Here is a 22,516-nt window from a genome sequence, read left to right on the forward strand (position 1 = left end):
AAATTTTTTAAACTGGTTCAAAAGCTCAAAAAAGTTTGAAAATCACAGCACTGAAATGTCCAAGGAAAATTTTAATAAATGTCAAACTATTCTAGACCTCGGCAAGACACCACTTTCTACAAAAAAAAAACAAAACTATAAAGTCAATTCACACAGCCATCAATAGGTTAAGAAGTCCGCCTTAGTGGAAATGATTTTGTCGGGCGTTTTGTATCAAGTTTTTATTTATCAAATTTGCAAAAAATAAGAACTTTCTGTTTCTCAAAATCCAGTGAATGTGGATAGAATAAAAGTTATTCCACTCAATCTCGTCGTACATGGCTTATAGCTATGTGCTCATGTCCGATTCGATTTCGTGGAATAAATAATTATTCTCCAAATATTTAAAATAGTTTAAATTAATTACCACATTATATATGTAATGCTTAATGACAATTTATATTTCATTGGTTCTTGGTTAAAAATAAAACACCATGTGACCTCATCGACTGGATTTAGCAACAACTAATGCTTAGATCAGGGACATACTTTGCAAAGAAGCTCTTGGTAATGTTGCTCTTTAAACTCCTGTTTACGAGTGTGTTCAGGAAAACCACGTACAGAGACAACGTTCATTGCTTAAGAGCATCTCTAAATGCACTTTTTAGCCCTAAAGGGCAACGTTATCAGGAAACTTACCCCTGGTCTATACCGTAAGTTTTTTTTTTTTTTTAAAACCACACATTGTCTATGAAATTGTTTCTAAAAAAGTCAGATTTATAATAAACTTTCAGTACAATACAAATAATCCTCTTTATTCAACTCGTGTGGAATTTTACATGAAAACAATGAAGTCATCTATCGTTTCTGCTTCGCCAAGTCCACTGCACAAACATGTCGTCCCACAGCCGAAACAGTGGCACACGCTTCTACTTGTGTTTTTTCTTCTTCAAGTTCTCCTGAGGCTTTTCGCGGGTCTCGGGTGTCTCTGGTACAATCGGCTGCCACGTGAGGGGGTTTTGTCTGTACATGGGCCACGGAGGCAGGGTGAGCTGCGACACAATCAACGTATAGTGTGTGTGTGTGTAAGATAAGAATGAATCAAAACTGCACACAAGAGCCAAACTAAACACAGCTCTCAAATCTTTGATCATTCGTCATTTCCATATGACATGAAAAAAAAATATAGACGTTAACTTTTTTTTAATGGGAATGGCATCACAATTCAACAAAAGAAAGAAATTGTTAACTTGTTGAATTTGTTAAACACAGGACATTCTACAGTTGATTGCAAAAGTTTGCACCCCCTAATGTTTTTCAATGAAATGGAGACGATTCAAGTCGATTATTTTCAAATTCCAAAAAGGTTAAATTTTGCCTCAAGACTCTTCAAACCTGATCTAAAAGAATGCCAACACGCCAAATTTTTGTTGATAATTTTTCTTCTTCATTTTGTCCAAAGGAGATGCGAACACTTGCAAATCACATTATTCTGCCATTATATTTGTCCTCTCTCTAATTCACAATATTTATGGTTATGTTTGGACTAAATTGAGAAAAAAAAAAAAACTGCTTACCAAACAGGAGATGGCAAATCCGGCTAACATGATGTAAACAGTCCACCCGAACTGCTCGATAATCAGACCGTAAATGAACCCAATGATCTGGAAACGGATAAAACGTGCAAGAGAGCGACTGATGCTAAGAGAGCGAGAGAATGAAAAGGTAAAGAATCATGGCATGAATGTTACTTACAGCTGAGGCCAAAATGACTCCTTGGAAAATCTGCTCTGCAAGTTTCTGACCTTTATAGTCCTAAATAATCCAAAAGGACAGAAAAATTAAAACACCGACATCCTGATGAATTTACACATCAATTAAGGCCGCATGGTACAAGTGACTATTTGGTCACATCAGGAAAAACAAACATTTCTGGCTAATCGATAACATCATCTCCGAAACTGAGGTAACAATTAAAAAAAAAACCCAAATAAACCCAAATTTATTTTAATTCTATAATCAGTGGTGTTCTTTACTCACAACCACCAGATTCTTTCGTTTCGCAACGCCTCAAAATAAGGCGTTAAGCCTCGCCCACTTTGTTCATTACGTCATCATGACGTCTTATTCCTGAAAAGCTTTTCCTCCCCTTGATGTGTGAACGGGTCATTCCATGAGATGCAGATCAGATTCCTTTATAATCCTTATAAAATCACACCGACTAGAGTGAAAATACAGGAAATCACAAATGTTTCAAGCGCCTTCCTAATGACGTAACATTTTTATATTTCTAATTTTTGTAATTGTTTGTTTGCTTGCTTTACAAACCATGTAACACAAGCAAACAATTACAAAAATTAGAAATATAAAAATGTTACATGTATTTAATTAGAAGTCTCATTTTACAAAAACACGTCCTTTTTTTTAGAATTTTTTTTTCCAACAAACATTTCTGGAAAGTCTTTCTCCTGATATAGTGTCTTTATGGTCAAACATCTTCATTCTAACATCAAATGACTTGTTTCGTATTACTACGTATGCAAATGCGTGCATGATGAATAACGCCTCATTTGCATAAATGAATATGTAAATTTGGAAACCAAAGTTCCACGCCCAATAATATTATTTAAGTGAATTAAAATTTTTAATTTTACGTATATAAAGTGTCTATCCATTCAATAAACCGAATCTAATTTGTGTAATTAAATATGTAAATTACATATGTAAATATGTAAAAAGCTGAAATGCAAAAATCACTTGTAATATCAGCAAATCCTGAAAGATTAATTGTGATTTCTTGATTTAATCTAAATTTAAAAAAAAAAAAAGAGTTCACCTAGAGTGTCTGCTTTAAAAATAAATATCTGGCAACAAATACGTTATCAATTAATGCTTGTAAAACTAATATTAAATAAAATGTCTTTATGTCGCATTAGTAGCATGCGGTACAAGTGTTTAATTGTTATCACTGTGTATAAATAACGATATAATTTCACGGTAATAAAACTCTACAAGACATTTTGCATCTCTCCATAAAATGGCTAACGGTTGCTCGCTAACGGCTGCTAAACAATAATAATAAAACAATCAGGCATGCTAAGCTCGCTAAGTCACGCTTATTTATTTATTTAACAGGACAATTCTTACCATGTGAGTTGGAATGGAATTAAACACAGAAAACATTTTGAAATGGAAAAAAAGAAGAAGAAGAAATCTCTAAAATCAGACTGAAGCGAGGATTTCCGGTTATACGAAAACGTACGTAGATTTGAAAAGGACCCGAGTGAAAGTGTTGAAGTGAGTTCAAACTGCGCAACATTTGCGCATCACTGTGCCCTTTTATTTTTCGCTCTAATCCAGCAATTGTTTTGAAAAATTTTATTTATATGCGATGTGAGTATTTTCATCACGCTAAAGCAGAAATTAGTTCTCTGTGTACCAGACTAGGTTCGTGTGTGTTCTAACTAAACAAATAAAGCGAAAAGATTTTTAATTCGGCAGTAATTTGGACACCTCACAGGCGCTCGTGAATGGGGAAGAATTGGGATGATGATTTGTAGACTATGTGGATGCTTAGGGAAACATTTGATTCACTGCTGGCGTGTCATGGGATGATGTAATGATCTGAGGAAGTCGTGTGCGGGTTGGGATTTGCGTGTTTTCCAGAAGAAAAGCGTCGCATGCTGCATTGAGTTGCATCGTTGATGTTGAGTTGGCGTTTTGGGTGAAAACCCCGACTAGGAGCCCAAACGCAGGTAAATCCATGAGCAGTGTGTTTATTCTGCTTGCAGGTTTGTTTGAGTGTTTAAAGCCTTTTTTTTTTCCGAGTAAGAGTGCATTTTGCAGCTGTGCACGCGCTTAAAGGAATGTAAAATCTCACTCTTCTGGCTTCATCTTCTTCTTTTGCTCAGGAATGATGAACTAAAGGTTCAGAAGTTTTCAGTAGACCCAACCATCTTCAGCACGTATGGACGGTCACTTGATGAATTGTACTCGTTTATCCTTCAGTAGATTTCATGTAGCTGTCACTCATTTGTAATTTTTGCACTTGGAAAAATCTTCTGATGTCCAGCACCAGAGCTTCATCATGTCTTCATGGAGCTCGCTTTGTGCACAGAAGCATTGTCATGCTGGAACAGCTTTGGGACTTTTTTTTTTTTTCTTCCTCCAGTGAAGGGAAATTGTAACATTACAGCAAAAACAAATTCATTTTATCCCATCAGGTGCTTCCAAGTTTGTGGCAGCAGTTTGGGAAAGACTCGTATAATGTGTGTGATGGCAAGGTGTCCACATACTTTTGACCATATAGTGAGTGTAGAATAGTAAGTATATTTTAATTCTGCACATGTTCTGAAGCAGCTATTTACTGCTCTACATACATTATGGCCAACAGTATGTGGACACCTCACCATCACACACACACACACACACACACACATGTATGGTTCTTTCCCAAACTGCTGCCACAAACTTGATGAGATAAAATATTTATTTATTTGCTGTAATGTTACAATTTCCCTTAACTGGAGGCGAAAAAAAAGAGGCCCAAACCTGTTCCAGCATGACAATGTTCCTGTGCACAAAGCGAGCTCCATGAAGACATGATTTGTCTTGGTGTATGTAATGCCTCAAAACCCCACTTTTTTTCCTTGTACAAAGCAACAATCATTATGTTGATTGCTCATGTGTTTTCGAACCGTAGCTGATCCAAAAGGCCATAAATTAATGGAAAATCAATAAGATCAGCCGATTTTCACGGAATCTGCCGAAGGGGTGCGTGATGTCACACGTGTAACAATCCAGGTATCGGTTTTGTTCACGTGCGCAGCAGTGGTTAGACCAGTCTCGATATCACGTTTTTGGAGAGAATTTTGATGGTGATGGGATTCTTGTATGTCGGATGAACGTGATTATCAAGGATATTCCTGAGTAAATGGTTATCTTTTCAAGCCACCAAGACGAGAAACTGCCAGTTCATGACAGTCTTCCTCTGTAGCCTGCGCAAGATGTAGAGAGAGGGAGAGATGTGCCGAACACGGTGGTTACCTTTCATCATGTTTTCCTGAACAAAACTAAAAACAAATTGAATATTGCAATCTGAGTGCATTTAACACGTTTCAGTTAATAATTAATGATGTTGACGGCACGTGCGCATTTTTCTTCCTGTTAAAGTGCATCAGATATGATAAGATCGGATGTCACGAGCGTGTAAATGTTGCTCATAATCCTGCATCTAGTGCACTGTGTGTATGGTGATGGGGGAATCGATGAACTGTCCAAACGTCAGCTCAAATGTCATTTATTAAATAAATGGGTTTCTTTTTTACTCCAGTAATTCCCATGTGGTCGTTCTGGTGGTGATGAACACTTGAATCAGATTTATTATTAGTAGGCGACATGAAATCTGCCCAAACCTCACCCACTGTCACTTTAGATTTGTGGGGTTTTTTTTTTCCCTCCTCGGAAATTCGTGAACCGAATGTCCTGTTGTATAGGAATTTGAACATCCAAACCCAGTGCAGCACTTTCCCATCGTTATTTTTGTAAGATTCCTACAACAATATCCAGTCTCGGTGAGTAAACAAGCACGGAGTCAGATGAACGGAAATGGCCCAGATAACTGGGGTTCCGTGTGCGACGTCGTGCAAGATGTGCCCTGAGGCAAGGCTGCCTTCTTCCGGGATCCAGAAGCCGCAATTTATTGATAATTTTGTGCTTGATAAAATAACAAATAATAAATATTATTTCCCCTCTGCTTTATAAATTAATTTTAATTACAAATGACGTATATTAATTTAAAGCATTACAAAAAGGCACTTTACACTTTACTACACTTTTATACACTTTAATGTAGCTCACTAATGATCACAGATTCTTGTCGCCACACTCAAATCTTAAAAAAAAGTGCAAAGCCTTCCCAGAAGAGTGGAGGTAATAATAAGAGTAAAGGAGAATACGTCTGGAATGGAATGTCCAACAAAAACAACTTTTGGCCATACATAGTGGGAGTGTATTCTCATTATCATTCTTGTTGTAACTTAATCCAAGTTGATTTTATCTTAAAGGTGACCCCTTTTCCACAAGTTGACTCAGTTCCCTGAGGTCTTAATGTCTGACATGCTTTGGTCAAAATATTACAAGGAAAAAAAACAGCTCCCTTCTCACCCTGTCTAAACAGCCCTGGTCAAAACAGCTGATTTTGAGATCCTGTTCCTTTAAATGATGATAAACCACTGCTCACCCCACCCCCTTCTTCCACCAGCCAATCAGGTAGCACTGTCTTCATGGATGTTCATTCGCTAAGGCAGCTCTCAAGCCATGAGTGGAGAGACTCAGATGAAGGGGTGGGATTATTCTAATGAGTAATGTAGAAAAGGGGAGAGAAATCTGAACAGCTTGTTGAAGCTCACGGTTGCTGAACTTGGCAGAGCAGAAGAAACTGATTTGGGTGGTTTATTTCAGAGTTTGTGGGTTGGTAGGCTCTACGTACCCAAATGTACGTGCACCAGCACTGAAAAAGTGAATTTTTCATAATGTTGCCTTTAATGTTGTGTTCCTGAAACTTGTTTGTATGGATCACTGATTGATTAATATATATATATATATATATATATATATATATATATATATATATATATATATATATATATATTTTTTTTTTTCCTTTAGTTACCGTGGTGTTCATTTCATTTTCAGAGCCGGCGTGCAGCTGTAGATGTGATGCAGTTTACTGCTACAGGGTAAAAATAAAGTAACATGACACTCAGGAAAGGTAATCAGCAATTCATTTTCAAAGTTTCCTTCATATTCATTGAACCCAAAGTATGTTTTTACTACTGATGTTTATTTATGGATTATACAATCGTGTAAATCTCGATTTCTAAAAATTCGAAGTTGTACCTGAAATTGAATTTTGTGGTTTGCAGAAGAGCCAACAAAAATCTGAAATGGGTATTTCACGCTTAAGGGTGTGTGGTTGAACATTGGAAATGCAAAATTAAATGTCGCCACAAGTGGTGATGAAAGGCCCGAGCACCTCCGGTATACCAAATCTGGCATGAATCCAACAAACTGCCTAGGAGGAGGACGTCAAAATGTAATGTGTGTCAAAACACACAAAACCAAAAATAACTTGCTTCCTGTTGAGTATGGCTAATACAATGTACATTACAATTTTGTTTATCTTGGGGCACCCCACACATCTACCAAATTTGACAGGGATAGGTGAAACTATATACTGGGCAAAAGCCTCAATGATATGTGGGGGTGCTTTGGAGTTCCCTGGACACATCTGGGGCCAAGCCAGGGGCGTAGCTGAGGGGGTCCTGGGCAGGGCTCAACGCTAACTTTTTTTTTTTTTTTTTTTTCAGGAGCACACGTGCTCCTAAGGGCCTCTGCATGCTCTTGCGACAAGGCTTTCGCAGACAGTTGTAATTTATCATTGAGCGGGGAGTAATAGGCGTGCGTGATGTTATTCACCGCCACAACGCAAGGGGGCGCGAAGTCACGAAATCACTAGGCGTAGTTGGTGGGTGTGGTTAGTGGAGTGTTTATCCTCCGGTTACTTATAATGACTAGAACTGGAGTCGTATAGATGTACGTACTTCCTCACTTCCTCGATCAACCGCTCTTCGTGCTGCTCCATCTTCGCTCGTGTTTTTAAAAATGGCGGTCGTGAAAACAAACCAAACCGGGAAAGTAGGGAAGCGGAAGTGCGTGTACAGCGGATGTAGAGTGGACCAATCAGAGCCCTCTTGTCTGCGACGCTGTCTGCGAGGCTTCTGCGGTGGTCGCAATTTTTGGGAGGTGCGTGCAGAGCGTCTGCGAAAGGCGGGGGGCTACGCAGACGCCATCTGCGATGCCATCTGCGAGGACTGCGTTGTCAGCATAAATTGGCCTTCAGTTAATTTTAGGAGCACAGGGAAAAAAATGGGGGCACAAGCAGGTTTTCATTTTAAAGGCTTATTGCAGCGCAAACCTTAGACACACCAACACACAAAACGCAAAATTCAATTGAGAATGAATGAATGAACGAATGAATTAATGAACGAATGAATTAATGACAAACAACTGAATGAATGAACAAACAGTAGCTAAACAGAGAGCAGAGCTCAGCAGAGCTAACAACAACATCAAGGACAGCTCCCACCCTGGCTCTGAGTTCTTTGACTTGCTGCCCTCAGGCAGGCGTTACAGGTGCATCAAAGCAAGGACCAACAGACTCAAAAACAGTTTTTTCCCACAGGCCATAACCACCTTGAACAATTAGCCTTTTTCACATTATGTCACTTGCAGGGGAACTCGTATCCGTTTTCAGCCTTTTGAATGGAAGAAAAGGTATACGGCGGCAATGTTAACAAAACTGTCATTCACAGATAAGATTGATAATAATATTGCGCATTGTTGTTTATCATTACGTATTGTTAGCAACCATTCCAGTCACCTATCTGCCTTGTTTTGGAAAGGAAGTTTACTGACTTTCTATGGTTGCTACTTGTTAGCCAGCAGATTAGCATGCCGCCTCTTCTTCCATTCAAAAGGCTGAAAACGGATGTGAGGTTCTTCTGCAAGTGACGTAATGTGAAAAAGGCTAATTACATGCACTGACTGATGCCACTTCTGGCAGGTGCAACAATGCACCAACAAGGACCTAAAAGGACAATATTCTCGCACTTACCTGATACAGTGCAATACTTATTACAGTGCAACCTCACAGAGCAACTTTTATTTTTTTAGTTTTTATAGCTTTTGTATATTTTATATTTCTACACTTTTACATCCATACCCAATACAATACCAAATACAGTGCAATATCCTGAGTTTTGTAGCCGAACTGAGTTTCTATAACTAATGTGCAATTAACATCTGCAACTCAACATGCCCAGTTGTGTGTATGTGTATATATATATATATATATATATATATATATATATATATATATATATATATATATATATATTCTGTTTTTCTGCTGTGTTGTGACATGCACCATTTGTATATACTGTATATTATTTGTTTTTCTGCTGTGTTGTACGGTATGTTCCTATCTAAATGTTTGCACTGGGGTGTGTGCTTTCCATCTCATTATATAATTTTCCCGCACCTTCTCCCGTCGTTCTAGCTTTCTTCACTACACTTTCTTCCTCGTCCGTTCTTTTATTCTTGTTTCCACCATCATTGCTTTTAAAAAATGCCATTATTCTCTGCATAGCGAATATATTTCTCAGCTCGGTTCGAACCAGCGCTCAGTTATCTCTCAGTTGAATGATCTGATGAATCTCTAAAAAGCACTTTTCCCACCTAATGCCACACCCACAACATACAACCGTGGGAAAGAGGGGCAATCACAGAAAGATGAGTAGAAAACGGGAAATGTTACGGGGGATATTTGTGATAGTAGGCTATTGTAGCGTCAGCACAAAAGCACCAGACTCAACTTTAACTGAAAAGTGTTATTCAGTAGCCTAAACTTTATTCAAGCTACAGACCGAGAAGAATAAAAATGCTGAAATCTCATGTCCCGGTAAAACGCACTAGCATGGCAGAGCGGCAAAAAAAATGTTAAACACACCCCCCCCCCCCCCCCCCCCCCCAGGCTACCGTGGGAACCACCGCAGTGCTAAAAATCCTGTTCTTCAAGGCTCATTCTGGTTCAGTGAGCCGAATCAGCACCAAAAGTCATAGCAAAGGAATTCAGCCCAGAGGTGTTCATGTGAAATTTGGTGATGGATGGTTGAAAACTGAGGGAGAAATAGCATCCTAAATAACATTATTATTCATAAATAAAATCCTAATAATAATAAAGATCCTGAGTGAGAGGAACAATTTGCGCCAGTGCTGCTAGCACAAATTAATAACAAGAATCCTTAGGAAAACAATAGGGCCTTGCACCCATAGGTTTACATAGAAGACTAGATTCCTCACCGCGTATTCCAGAACGTCCGCACAGGACGGCCATCTTACCACAGACAAGGGGTATGAAGACTTGCGCAAGCACAGCACAGCCCAGCACTCACATTATGATTTACAGGAAATCAAAGTACTGATTTTGATGACAAGATGATGTCTGTGTGTTTTAATTGTAGATGTTTATATCAGTATGTTTAGTTTTATTTTAACTGTACATTGGAGCCTAGTCAAATGAAATTTCAGTCTTCTGTGCTAACATGTATTGACTTTGACATGATAATCAGCTTTGAATGTTCTTTTTGTAAATGTAAAGATATCTTTTTATCCTTGGAAGTATAACCACGTGATTTTAATTAAATGCTTTTTTTTTTTTGTCACAAACTACTGTGAGTCGCTGTCACTGTTTTATACTATCACTTACTCGGGCAGTGCATTTGTTATTATGCTATGATGTGAGTGCATTAGGTTTTTGAGGTGGATGAAGTATTTCTGAAGTTTCAGAAGTGAGTAAGCTGTTTATTTAACTTTAGCTTCCCCTACGGCCCTATCACATGTAAAAATATTTTCACTAAAAATTGGAAATAAATTGTATGGTTATTTGTCCTAAGGCCACAGTTATCCATAAGTATGCAGTGTTAGGCTTCTCACAGCATAGGAATTTCAGCATGTATCCTGTCTTTCAGTCTGTAGTATACTGAAATATTTTCGCCAAGCTATCTGGTTTTTTTTTTTTTTAACATAAAATGATTATTCATCATTAATATCATAAATACATACTCCTGTTTGTTTTTTTTATATAACAAACCAAACCGTTTGAATATCGATTGAAATTTGAGGACGTTACAGTCATCTGAAAAGTACATATCGCTACCAACACAATGTAATGGGTAAGCTAGCTGTCTGAGGTAAGATGGCCGGCATGTGCGGACGTTCGACTTCGTTGACGGGCAACGGGGACGAGGCATCTAGTCTTCTATTGCCGCTTTTCCACTACAAACGCGGCCATGCCGTGCCGAGTCAAGCTGAGTCGAGCTGAGCGGGGCTGTTGGAGTTGCATTTCGACTACAACCGCGCTGAACCGTGCTGGCTGGAAGTGGGTGGACACATTGGGTGGAGTTAGCGAAAGTGGGTGGACGTCACGTGATGTCGTTAAGCAGCGCAAACAGTGACATCAGTGACAGTGGCGGAACAAGTCAGAGCCGGGCCGGGGGCGGGGCAAATGACCGGGCCCTTTATTAAAGCTTATCATAACATCATTTTAGGCTACAAAATGTCCGCAACTGCGGTGTTTACCAATTTCAACACTACCGGGTGCAACTATGTTATTTAGTACATCAAGTCCTTCAAACGAACATGTAACTCAGAAACAAAAAACATTAGGATACTGTACATGGCTCATAATAAAACATCAATAGCCTATACTGCGCACATTATTTGAAGGGCATACGAATGAGCGCTCAGAGGTTGCACCGGTGACAGGAAGAGTCAGAAATAAAAGGAGGGCGGTGCAAACCTCACTGAATGCACTGTGTTTACCAATTTCAACACTACGGGGTGCAACTATGTTATTTTGTACATTAAGTCCTTCAAACGAACATGTAACTCAGAAACAAAAAAACATTAGGCGACATACTGTACATGGCTCATAATAAAACATCAATAGCCTACTGCGCGCATTATTTGAAGGGCATACGACGAGCCTTGCGCTCCGCGAACTCGTCCACGATGCTCTGTATGTCACTGATTCAGTGATCTTTTCAGCGGTAGTCTCACGACCCGAATAGTAAACAATAAACATGGAGGACATGGAGTCGTTAGTGTTGCTGGTCTTGGTGCTGTGGCTTGTTGTCACCGACAACGCGGACAAATACTGGCAAGAGCGTATAGATGAGGCGAGGCGCATAAGGCTTCAGAAATTCTCGTAATTCATAATTATTCTCCTTCCGGGTTTGCGGTGTTTACAGATCCCAGCGTGCTCGCGGGGCGTGTGTGGGCATGTGAGGACACGCCTCCTCACCAATCAGTGCACAGGGGAGTGTCTGCTCACGCCCCCAACCTCAGTCGGCACGGTTTGGCTCGCTTCAGCCCCACTCCAAAACCGTGCGAGTTTTAGGGGCTAAGCAGGGCTGAAACGAGCTGAGTCGTGCTGGTTTTTGGTAGTCGAAACGCGAGCCGTGTCGGGCTGAAGTGAGCTGAAGCGAGCTGAAGTGAGCTGAAAAAGGGTAGTGGAAAAGGGCCATATGTAAATCTATGCTTGCACCTCGGTGCGGCGCCCCCTGGTGGACACCGGAGGCTGAGCACCTCCAGTGCTCGGGCCCTTGTCTGTAAAATCACTATCTTAACCCCTTCGGACATAATGTGTACACAGTGTACACATTATAAACATAAGTTGTACACATGAAGTTCTGTAGCATTTTCCCTTGTGTCTGAAGGGGTTAAATTAATTTAAAAAAATGTCAAAATAATGACCTTCAGATCCAGGATTTTCTAAAAATTATGATTCAAACTCCATAAAGGTGGTGTTTTGTGAAAGAGTCAAAGATTCATCTCCTTTATTTATACTCAGTGCTGTGTAAAAGTCTTAGGCACATGTAAAGAAATGCTGTCGACAAAAAATGGCTTAAAAATAATGAAATGTTTCAACATTTAAAAAATCCTATAAACAGTCAACAGTAAGCCATAATAAATGAAACCAAGTCAATATTTGGTGTGAGATGAAATTCCCTTTGCTTTAAAAAAAAAATGGTAGTCTCGGGTACAGTGAGTGCAGTTTTATGCGGAAATGAGTTGTAGATTTTACTGAGCATCTTACAGAACCAGCCACAGTTCTTCTGGACACTTTGACTGTCACACTCGCTTCTTCATTTTGCACCAAAACCCAGCAGCCTTCATTATGGTTTCTTTTTTTCATCTGAAAAGAGCTCCCTTATGGAATATGCTGCTCAGATACAAACTTTTTTTTTTTTCCTTTCTTTCCTGTGATGTTTAATTTTGTGCTGGAAAACGAATGTTTGGAACTCTAACATGTTTTTGTACTGACTCGATAATGAAGAAGTAAAAAAATAGAAATCTATAACAGTTTGTATGGAAAAAAAGGTGCCAGAGACTTTTGCACAGGTGTGTGTGTGTGTGTGTGTGTGTGTGTGTGTATTTCTACATGTAGGTAATGCTCTGACTCTTGCTGTGTGATTTGAATCAAAATGCCGTGACCTTTTTGCCGCATCTGATCTGCATTTGTGAGTCAAAATAGAGACAAGTTGACTCTTATCAGTCAGATAATGTGACTCGCTGAAAAATCGAATGTATGTTTTTAAAAACCTGTTGATTCATAAATGACCATCAAACCGTATCATTTCAGAGAACTTGCTGAAAGTCAATAAAGCAAATCAAAATTCTGTGGATATACGTAGGCAAAGCCATAAAAGACAAATTTACAACATGTTATTCAAACTGAACTTGCTCAAGCTAATTTTGGTACTTCTATAAAATTACAAAAGGTAATAAAGAATAAAGTTGACTGTGTTTCATTTCAGTGAACGTGGTGATCCTCGTCCTGCTCTCGATCGCTTTTTTAATCATTGTGCATCGAAATCTGCTGAATCTCAGTGACTTCTTGAAGCGAGATGGTTCAGGTATTAAATCTTAACACCTGCTAGTCGTCTTGTTCTCTTCAAGCACATACGTATTTCTACACCATGCTGTGAAAACTCATTTCCTCTGTGAGATGCAGCCCCGGGTGCGATCCTGCCCTTTGAAAGTGGATTCTTTGCGGAGCGTAAGGTCAGGACAGGGGAGGAGATCCCGGTAGTGATCACGGCCTCTGAGGAGAGACTGGGCGCCGCTGTGGCTGCCATGAACAGCGTCAACCAGAACAGCAAAGCCAACATCGTGTTCAGCATCGTGACACTCAACGAGTCTGTGGAACATCTCCGGTGAGGGCAACTTTTCTCAACATGCCAATAAGCGTGCCATACGTTAAGCTTGTGAACATGGATCTAATGTGTGGCCGTCTTGGGTTAGGACTTGGTTGAGTAAAACAGACATCAAGCACAAGATCATCACGTTTGAGCCAAAAATCCTGGAGGGGAAGATTTCTTCCAATGCTCAGAAATCTGATGTGGAAAAACCGGTAATCTCTTCAAACACTTTTTTTTTTTAAGAATTTTATGGAAATTCTTCATCTTCGACAGGTTTCTTTCTTCTTCTTTTTTTTTTAAATCCTTTTTCCCCCCTCTCTCCAGCTCACTTTCGCCAGATTCTACTTGCCGAACTTTTTACCCGATGCAGAGAAAGCAATTTACCTGGATGATGACATTATTGTTCAAGGTACCCGTTAAGTTCCACGAGCACTTTGTTTGTGTCACACGTCTTGTTACGACAGTAAAAAGAAACGTTTTTGATCACAGGAGACATCCAGGAACTTTTTGACACGAGTCTGAAGCCTGGCCATGCTGCCGCTTTTTCAGATGACTGCGACTCTGCATCTTCGAAGGGCATCGTTCGAGGAGCAGGAAACCAGGTATGTGGAGTGTCATTCAGATTAGTTTTTATGATGATAAATTCCAATGAAGCTGCATGAAATTGTCAAGAAAAGTGACATGGATGGGCAAATCGGTCATTATCTTCAGCACCAGGCAAGTAAACCACAAAGTCCCACGTTTCGGTTGCCAGGAAACCTAGTTGACAAGACTGAAAATTGGTTGCTAACGTAATACAAGTTCATATAGTGAAATAATTAATTGGGTAAGTGTCTTAAACGTACGACTGAGGAGAAGTGATTGATTATATGATCGTGCAAAGTCGTTTTCGGCAACAAGCATGTGAAATAATCTGCCAGATTTGGAGTAACTAATGTGTGATAATTAGTTCTGAGGTATGTTGCAACACCGTGAATTGTGTTAAGCTTTAAATGTAAATTGTATTTTTTTTGCAAGTAAATAAGTTGCTGTAAAAAAAAAAAGCCTTGACAAAAAGACGTTGCTTGTACTGGGCTGCTCATTTGTCAGGAAACTCAGATGGACAAGACCTTCTGACAAGTCCTGGGATTGAAACTAGGGGTGGGTATTGCCAAGGACCTCACGATACGATACGCATCACTATACTTGAGTCACGATACGATACGCATCACGATACTTGAGTCACGATACGATATTGCGATATTCTACATAGTTCACTGAAAAATGTAAACTGCATTATGCATCTTAAAATCCGAGTTGTATGTACATCAGATGATGGTGATAATTCATGGGACAAACTGAGTCAAAACAATGTAATTCAAATTATCCATGCTATTTTATTGTAACTATACAAGCACAAGTTACAACATATTTGCAGGAACAACACACTGTCTGGAACACATTGAAAAGTGCAGTGGGCATCTTAGTCTCCCTGAGCACAATTATGAAACAAAGTGCAGTGTGGGTCAGTGTCCACACACTGAAACTGAATTGAAACCTCAGTGAATCATGTTTCTTCTGAACTTTGAGTAAATACTCAAAATAAAATGCAGTACCTCACACACACTAAAATTGAAAATGCAAAATAAAGTGCAGCTTCTTGCCTTTGGCCTTAAATGACAAAATTAAGTTCACAGTTACAGTAAGTCACACATCACTGAAGTAGACAGGAGGACTTTGGCGCTGTCCAGTGTAGTTTGCTTCGGGTCGGGTTTCGGTGGCTCCGGCTGAGCTAATATGTGGGGGTGGTGTCATGCTAAGTAAGTTCGCAAGTTTGTTGTGTTACCTGAATATCTAATTGGAGCGAAACAGGTTTTTCAAAGTGCATACTCTTTGTCCAGCTCACTGGTTTTTTTTGTTTGTTTGTTTGTTTGTTTGTTTTTTCTCCTTTCCTTTGGAATCCAAAGTGCCTCCAAACATCTGCCTTAAAGTTCGGCAGCGTCTCTAGGTTTACGTTAACAGCCATGCTTGCTTGTGTTTTTTTTTTTTTTCCCCTCACTGCAACCACCGGGAAAAAAAGAGAAGACGAAGAGTGCCTTGCAGTGAGGTAGCGGCACAGCGACACCTTGCGGAGCGGAGGTGCGGAAGTCGTACTGGATTTACAACCCGTCTGAAACATGATTTATTTGAAAAAATATCGATATTCAAATTTTGAGTATCGATATTGAATCGGAAGACAACGTATCGCGATATATCGCCATATCGATATTTTTGCCCACCCCTAATTGAAACGCTCAATTTTTTTTTTAGCTTGCTGGCCATAGGCGATGAGTGAGTGCCATCATGCGGTGTCCGTCATCCGTCCATCCACAAAGCACAAAAATTGCTCCTCCTCCCTGAGTTTTCAGTGGATTTTGATTATTTTTTGTTTGGAAGATCTAATCAGTCTGCACAATAGTCACTCCCTGGTTTTGTGATTTCTCATTAACAAGTTGCCAATTAGACCGATTAACGAACTTTCAGGAAAATCACTACTCCTCTCGGAGTCTTCGATGGATTTTGATTCGGATTGTTTTCTTTTGAAGATCTTTTGAACTTTTCTGGGAAATTTGCTTTCCCAAGCAGAGTTCTCTGTGGGTTTTTATTTGGATGATTGGGAGTCTTCACAAAAATTACTATTGGGTTTGTTGAATTTTCATTTACAAGTTGCTAAGTATCCCTCGCCCAAATGAAGTTTGGCGGGGGATACAGAAACAGGTTCCATCCATCCGGCTGTCCGTCCGGTCACGTTTTCGTTTCCAGGCCATGTCTTTAAAACTATTGAAGATATCTTCATGAAACTTTTGTATACATATCAAGCAACATGTGAACTGATGCCTTTTGCTATTTTGGATTTTTTAAAAAAAGTATTTTTCAAATTTTTATATAAAGAAAATAGCTCTTAGTTTCTAAGAGCAATGTTCGTTTCCGGAGCATATATCCAAAACTATTCATGATACGGATTTGAAACTTGGTATACGTGTTAACAAGATGATGTAGACAGGTTAGTCTTAGGGGTAGGTTTTGTTTCTGGAGCAGAACTTGAAAACTGAGTGATATGGTCTTGAAAGTTGGTCTGTGTGTTGATTTAAGTAATGTGTATGTTCCTTTTGATACTAAGAAATGTGAGGAAATTTTCATTTTTAGCTCACCTGGACCAAAGGTCTGGTGGGTTTATGCTATGGGCTGCTGAGGCCGGTGTAAAGAGGTAGGGTTGGTTTCCTGCAGCAGAACTTGAAAAACGTGACAAATGCAGTAATATCTTGAAACTTGGTATATAGGGTGGGGGATATAGATGATTCAGTTTTCTTGTTTATAATGGAGTAGTCATCCATGGCTGTGTTCTACTGTTAAAGATTTTCACGTGCTACATGCATATATTTAGCTCACCAGCCATAGGCTGATCGTCGTCTGTCCACAATTCACAAAAATTGCTGCTACTCCTCCCTGAGTTTTCAATGGATTTTGATTTTTGTTTGGTTTGGAAGAGCTAATCAATCTGCACAATAGTTACTCCCTGGTTTTGTGACTGGTACGGCCATGTGAGCTGCTGAGACGCTGGGTTTTATTTTTGTTTTTTATTTTTTAACAGAACAGTTACATTGGCTTTCTGGACTTCAAAAAGGAAGCTATTAGGAAACTGGGAATGCGAGCAAATACATGCTCTTTCAATGCTGGAGTGATCGTGGCAAACTTAACCGAATGGAAACACCAAAACATCACCCAGCAGCTTGAAATGTGGATGGAACGAAATGTCAAGTGAGTGGCTTGGTTATGATTATGGACCAGTAATGCTTCACTGGGATGAAATCTGCATTGTTTCCATTGCGTGGCTGAATACGTAATTTGCCACTTTCTCCATCTTGAAATAATTACTGTATTCTTTTCATTCACTCCACCAGGGAAGGTCTTTACAGCAACATGCTGGCAGACAGCTTCACCACACCACCGCTACTTATCGTGTTTTACAAGCGCCACTCCACCATTGAGCCCCTGTGGCACGTCCGACATCTCGGTGAGGATTTCTGATACTTTTGGAGTTGAGCCTAAAAATGGAGAAAATGGTTCTTCTTGGAATTTTCACATTGAGGCTTGTGGGTCTTTTCTGATCAGTGATGTTGAATTCTTGATTCTGCTTGGTCAGCAGGTGTTGAGTAATTTTCCAGAACAGCAGTATTTTCAGTAGTCTGGCAGCAAGGAACAACATGACTATCAACAGACAATTGAACAACAGACGTGCATTGTTTTAACAATTATTTATTTATTATTGTTGGTAAATTGCTACGGTACACAAGGAGTAAAGAAGTGCTTCAGGACATGGTTATTAGAAAATAATCAACATTTGGGTGGTAAAAGTAATTTTCATTGCTTCCGCTAAGAACGTGATCCATATCACCGGTCTGTTATACAGAAATAATAGACCATAGAATGCCATAATTGACCAATCAGAATCAGGTATTCAACAAAGCCATGTAATTGAGTGGTTATAGAAGACTAAAATAGGGGCATGATGAATCCATTTTATTGACTCTGATCTGTTTTCAGGAGCTACCGGACCTGGAAATCGCTACTCGGCACAGTTCATCAACGCTGCTAAACTCCTCCACTGGACTGGACATTATAAACCATGGGGCAGAACCTCGTCCTACTCCAATATTTGGGACAAGTGGTACATTCCAGATCCCACTGGTAAATTCCATCCAATCAGAAGACATTCAGGGGACAAGTAAAGACTTGAAGATAAATTTATCGTAACACTTTGCACAAATATTTTGGTTCTCTAAGACATCGGAATTGTCCTGAACAGCGTTCTGCAATCCTACAGGTCTGAAATTTATAAGAAAAGAGTTGGGTTGCTTCACTTCTGGAATTCTCCAGTATATCTGGTGGTTATTAAGCAGGTCCACGACTCAAATGGTGTCTTTCAGTCAGCAGCATGCACACTATAGTTGAAGCAGTTTCCTTGGCAATTTGGCTTGAAAACAAGTTAACAAAATATTAAAGTGGTGTTTGGTATGATGCCTTGATGGAAATTGATCAGAACAGGAAGTCTGATCTGTGTCTTTAATTATACCAACTATTTAATTTCTCCTCATTCCATATTGGTTTCTGGACAGGTATGGCGACTTTACACTTCACCTGAGCTAAAAGCTAAAAGGACCCTTGAGATGGGAATATCAATGACAGCATCTCAAAATCTTATTAAAGGCATATGTTTTAATGTTTCGTTCCACCAACACCAGCTCATCAAAACGATCATACCCAAGATCATTTGGAGGACAAAAACACTAAAAATACTACCTCAATCCATATTGCCTACATTCAAAAGATCCAGCATTTTTTCAGATTACTTTTTTGACTGTTTTAAGTATACAGTTGTTTCAGGGGTAGTCAAACATCAATTAGTTTTTTTTTTTTTTTTTTTCCTCTTCCAAGCATACGACAGAACCACTTAATTTTGATTTCCACAATTCTAAAGCATGTTTGGCTTTTTTGTTGTCTTACAAGCATCTTGAGCACATTTCATTTCTTGACCAAGTCATTTCCCTTTTCAGCTGCTTCATTACTCGTATGGAAGTGTGTGCCAACAAATGTGTACATAAAGCAAAAATCTATATTATTAAAGAAAGTGAAGCAACATTGTTAATTTGTGGTGTGGTTATTGTTTAACAAACTGCATGTTACTGTTCTTCAGTTGTAAAGAATCTTCATCCAGTTAACATTTGAACGTTACACAGGTATTCACTCAGTAATAAATCAATGTGATGAGCAGAAAAATTGGTACTTAAGAAATAAAGATGACTTTCCATGTCCTGAAGTGTTATTCCTCTTATACCACAGCAACCTGCTACCAATTACAATATTTTATTTATTAAAGAACACGTTCTGTTTAATGTTGTGGAATGTTCAGTTCCTGTTGCTTTATTCTGACATTTTTTAAAAATGCAGCTTGTTTGTACAAAACCACACAAGGCAAAGTCCTCTCTCTCCTAAATATTTGACACTGGCACTCAAGTCTCCTTAAATAAAGGGCTTTTTTTTTTTTCAGAAATCTTAACCCTAAGTTGTTTTCCTTTTGTAGCCAGTTGCAATCAGAGGTTGACACATGAAAGTGATGGCAATAATGGGCTTTCAATGATTTCCTTGAACTGTTCTTTTCCTGTGGCAGAGTGAGTGTACAGCATTCATTAATAGAATTTTATTTTGGGTTTTTGAAAATCACAGGGTCCAAATTATACACAGAGGGTCAAAAATGTACAGTTGTGTTCAAAATAATAGCGGTGTGTTTAAAAATGTGAGTAAAGCTCAAAATCCTTATAATAGTTTTTATTTCCATGCATTGGGAACACTGCACATTTATATTCTACATTAAAACATGAAGAAAAATGTATCAATATTTTAATTACTTTACAGAAAATGAAAAATGAACATTGGGCTGTTCAAAAAAATAGCAGTGTCTGCATTTTTCATTACAAACTCCAAATATTTACTGTATAAACTGAAAAAATCTTAAGGATTTCCTTAAGGTATTCCTGTGAATCACTAAACTAATATTTAGTTGTATAACCACGGTTTCTGAGAACTTCTGGCACCTGTGAACAGGTATTCCAGCCCAGGATGATTTGACAACATTCCACAATTCCTCTGCATTTCTTGGTTTTGCCTCAGAAACAGCATTTTTGATGTCACCCCACAAGTTTTCTATCGGATTAAGGTCCGGGGATTGGGCTGGCCACTCCATAACTTTCATTTTGTTGGTCTTGAACCCTGATGCTGCTCGCTTACTGGTGTGTTTGGGGTCGTTGTCTTGTTGAAACACCCATTTCAAGGGCATTTCCTCTTCAGCATAAGGCAACATGACCTCTTCAAGTGTTTTGATATATGCAAACTGATCCATGATCCCTGGTATGCGATAAATGGGCCCAACATCATAGTAAGAGAAACATTCCCATATCATGATGCTTGCACCACCATGCTTCACTGTCTTCAGAGTGTACTGTGGCTTGAATTCAGTGTTTGGGGGTCGTCTGAAAAACCGTCTGCGGCTCTTGGGCCCAAAAAGAACAATTTTACTTTCATCAGTCCACAAAATGTTTTTCCATTTCTCTTTAGGCCAGTCGATGTGTTCTTTGGCAAATTGTATCCTCTTCAGCACGTCTTTTTTTTAACAGTGGAACTTTGCGGGAGCTTCTTGCCGATAGATTAGCTTCGCACAGGCATCTTCTAATTGTCACAGTACTCACAGGTAACTTCAGACTGTCTTTGATCATCCTGGAGCTGATCATTGGCTGAGTCTTTGCCATTCTGGCTATTCTTCGATCCATTCGAATGGTAGTCTTCTGTTTTCTTCCACGTCTCTCTGGCTTTGCTGTCCATTTTAAAGCACTGGAGATCATTTTAGCCGAGCAGCCCATCATTTTCTGCACTTCTTTACAGTATACGTTTTACCTCTCCAAATCAATGTTTTAATCAAAGCACGCTGTTCTTCTGAACAATGTCTGGAACGACCCATGTTTCTCAGGTTTTCAGAGAGAAATGGATGTACAACGTGCTGGCTTCATCCTTAAATTAGGGCCACCTGACTGACATCTGTTTTTTCACAGAATGAATGATCTCACTAATTAAACTCCACACTGCTATTATTTTGAACACGTCCCTTTCACTTAATTATTCGATTACACAGACTCAGGAGCATGCATATCATGAATGTTGGGTCTGTTGGTTTTCTATGACTCTACTACACCTACTGGTAAATTATTTGCCATGTAGTAATATAATTTCCACCAAAAACAGTGATTGATCTGGTTAGTCGTGTTGGACTGCTATTATTTTGAACACAAGTGTATATACACCCACTTTAATTCAGTGGTGCTGAAAGTTCTAAAATGTCTCAACTTGCAAAGTCCAAGATCTCTTAACTTCCTACTCGTAATCATGATTGATTAGAGTGAAATGGTTTGACCGCACTCCTGGGATCAATCAACACACGGTACAATGGGAAAGTCCCAGGAGCTCAGTGCAGATCCAAGAAAAAGGATCATAGATTTACACATGCAGAATGTCTCTTGGAGCCATTTCTAAACAACCACAGCTTCCAAGATCATCAGTCCAAACAAGTGTACATAAGTACAAGTTATTGAGAGATGTATACGCCTTGCCAAGCCACTTTTCTGGAAGAACACCCAAACTGTCAGCCTCCACTAAGAAGAAACTGGTTCAGATGGTCAGGAACAACCAAGGCACAGGTCTGCCATGAACTGGAAACTTCTGGAACACCAGTGCCACTGTCTAGTTTTATATTTCCATGGACTGAGTCTGCTGTCTAAGAAAAGGCAAAGCTCGCAGGCAAAGTTTCCTAGTCAGATAAGAAAGGTTAAGTTACTTGGTGACAAAGTACAGAGGAACACTAAACAAACCATACAGCATGGTGGTGGTAGCCTTCATGTACATGTCTGTAAACTTTTGACTGCAGAGAATATAAAAGTTGCTGTGAATCAAAATCAACACCTCCTGACCAATCAGAATCTAAATTCAACAGCACTGTGGTACAAGTTTTAAGAAATATTCAGTCCAGTCCATCTTTTAGAAGCACTTATGTTTTTGTTGCATGGTTGTAAACATAATACCAGCACTGGGCATTTCAGAAAATCCCTTAAGCTTAATAATAATAATAATAATAATAATAACAACAA

General features: G+C 39.2%; 2 protein-coding genes across 6 annotated transcripts; one reads left to right on the top strand and one right to left on the bottom strand.

Annotated features, from left to right (window-relative positions):
* Positions 1-773: 773 nt before the first annotated feature.
* On the bottom strand, positions 774-3,252 carry spcs1 (signal peptidase complex subunit 1). The gene is made up of 4 exons (XM_060910469.1): positions 3,127-3,252; positions 1,735-1,794; positions 1,557-1,643; positions 774-1,031 (listed from the first exon to the last, which is right to left on the bottom strand). Exons 1-4 carry the CDS (start codon positions 3,160-3,162, stop codon positions 909-911), a joined length of 306 nt encoding a protein of 101 aa, XP_060766452.1. The 5' UTR covers positions 3,163-3,252; the 3' UTR covers positions 774-908.
* A 360-nt stretch (positions 3,253-3,612) lies between these two features.
* On the top strand, positions 3,613-19,463 carry glt8d1 (glycosyltransferase 8 domain containing 1). 5 transcript variants are annotated; one of them, XM_060909806.1, is made up of 11 exons: positions 3,613-3,734; positions 3,891-3,944; positions 6,676-6,751; positions 13,422-13,520; positions 13,613-13,820; positions 13,909-14,017; positions 14,130-14,214; positions 14,295-14,407; positions 17,416-17,582; positions 17,726-17,838; positions 18,369-19,463. In XM_060909806.1, exons 3-11 carry the CDS (start codon positions 6,736-6,738, stop codon positions 18,551-18,553), a joined length of 1,095 nt encoding a protein of 364 aa, XP_060765789.1. In that variant the 5' UTR covers positions 3,613-3,734; positions 3,891-3,944; positions 6,676-6,735; the 3' UTR covers positions 18,554-19,463. The 5 variants fall into 5 exon arrangements, with proteins under 5 accessions (XP_060765789.1, XP_060765787.1, XP_060765791.1 ...); XM_060909804.1 differs by lacking the exon at positions 3,891-3,944; XM_060909808.1 differs by lacking the exon at positions 3,891-3,944 and having other exon boundaries at positions 3,614-3,734; positions 13,619-13,820.
* Positions 19,464-22,516: the final 3,053 nt, after the last annotated feature.

This window comes from Neoarius graeffei, chromosome 26 (genome assembly GCF_027579695.1).
Source record: "Neoarius graeffei isolate fNeoGra1 chromosome 26, fNeoGra1.pri, whole genome shotgun sequence".
Lineage (NCBI taxonomy): Eukaryota > Metazoa > Chordata > Actinopteri > Siluriformes > Ariidae > Neoarius > Neoarius graeffei.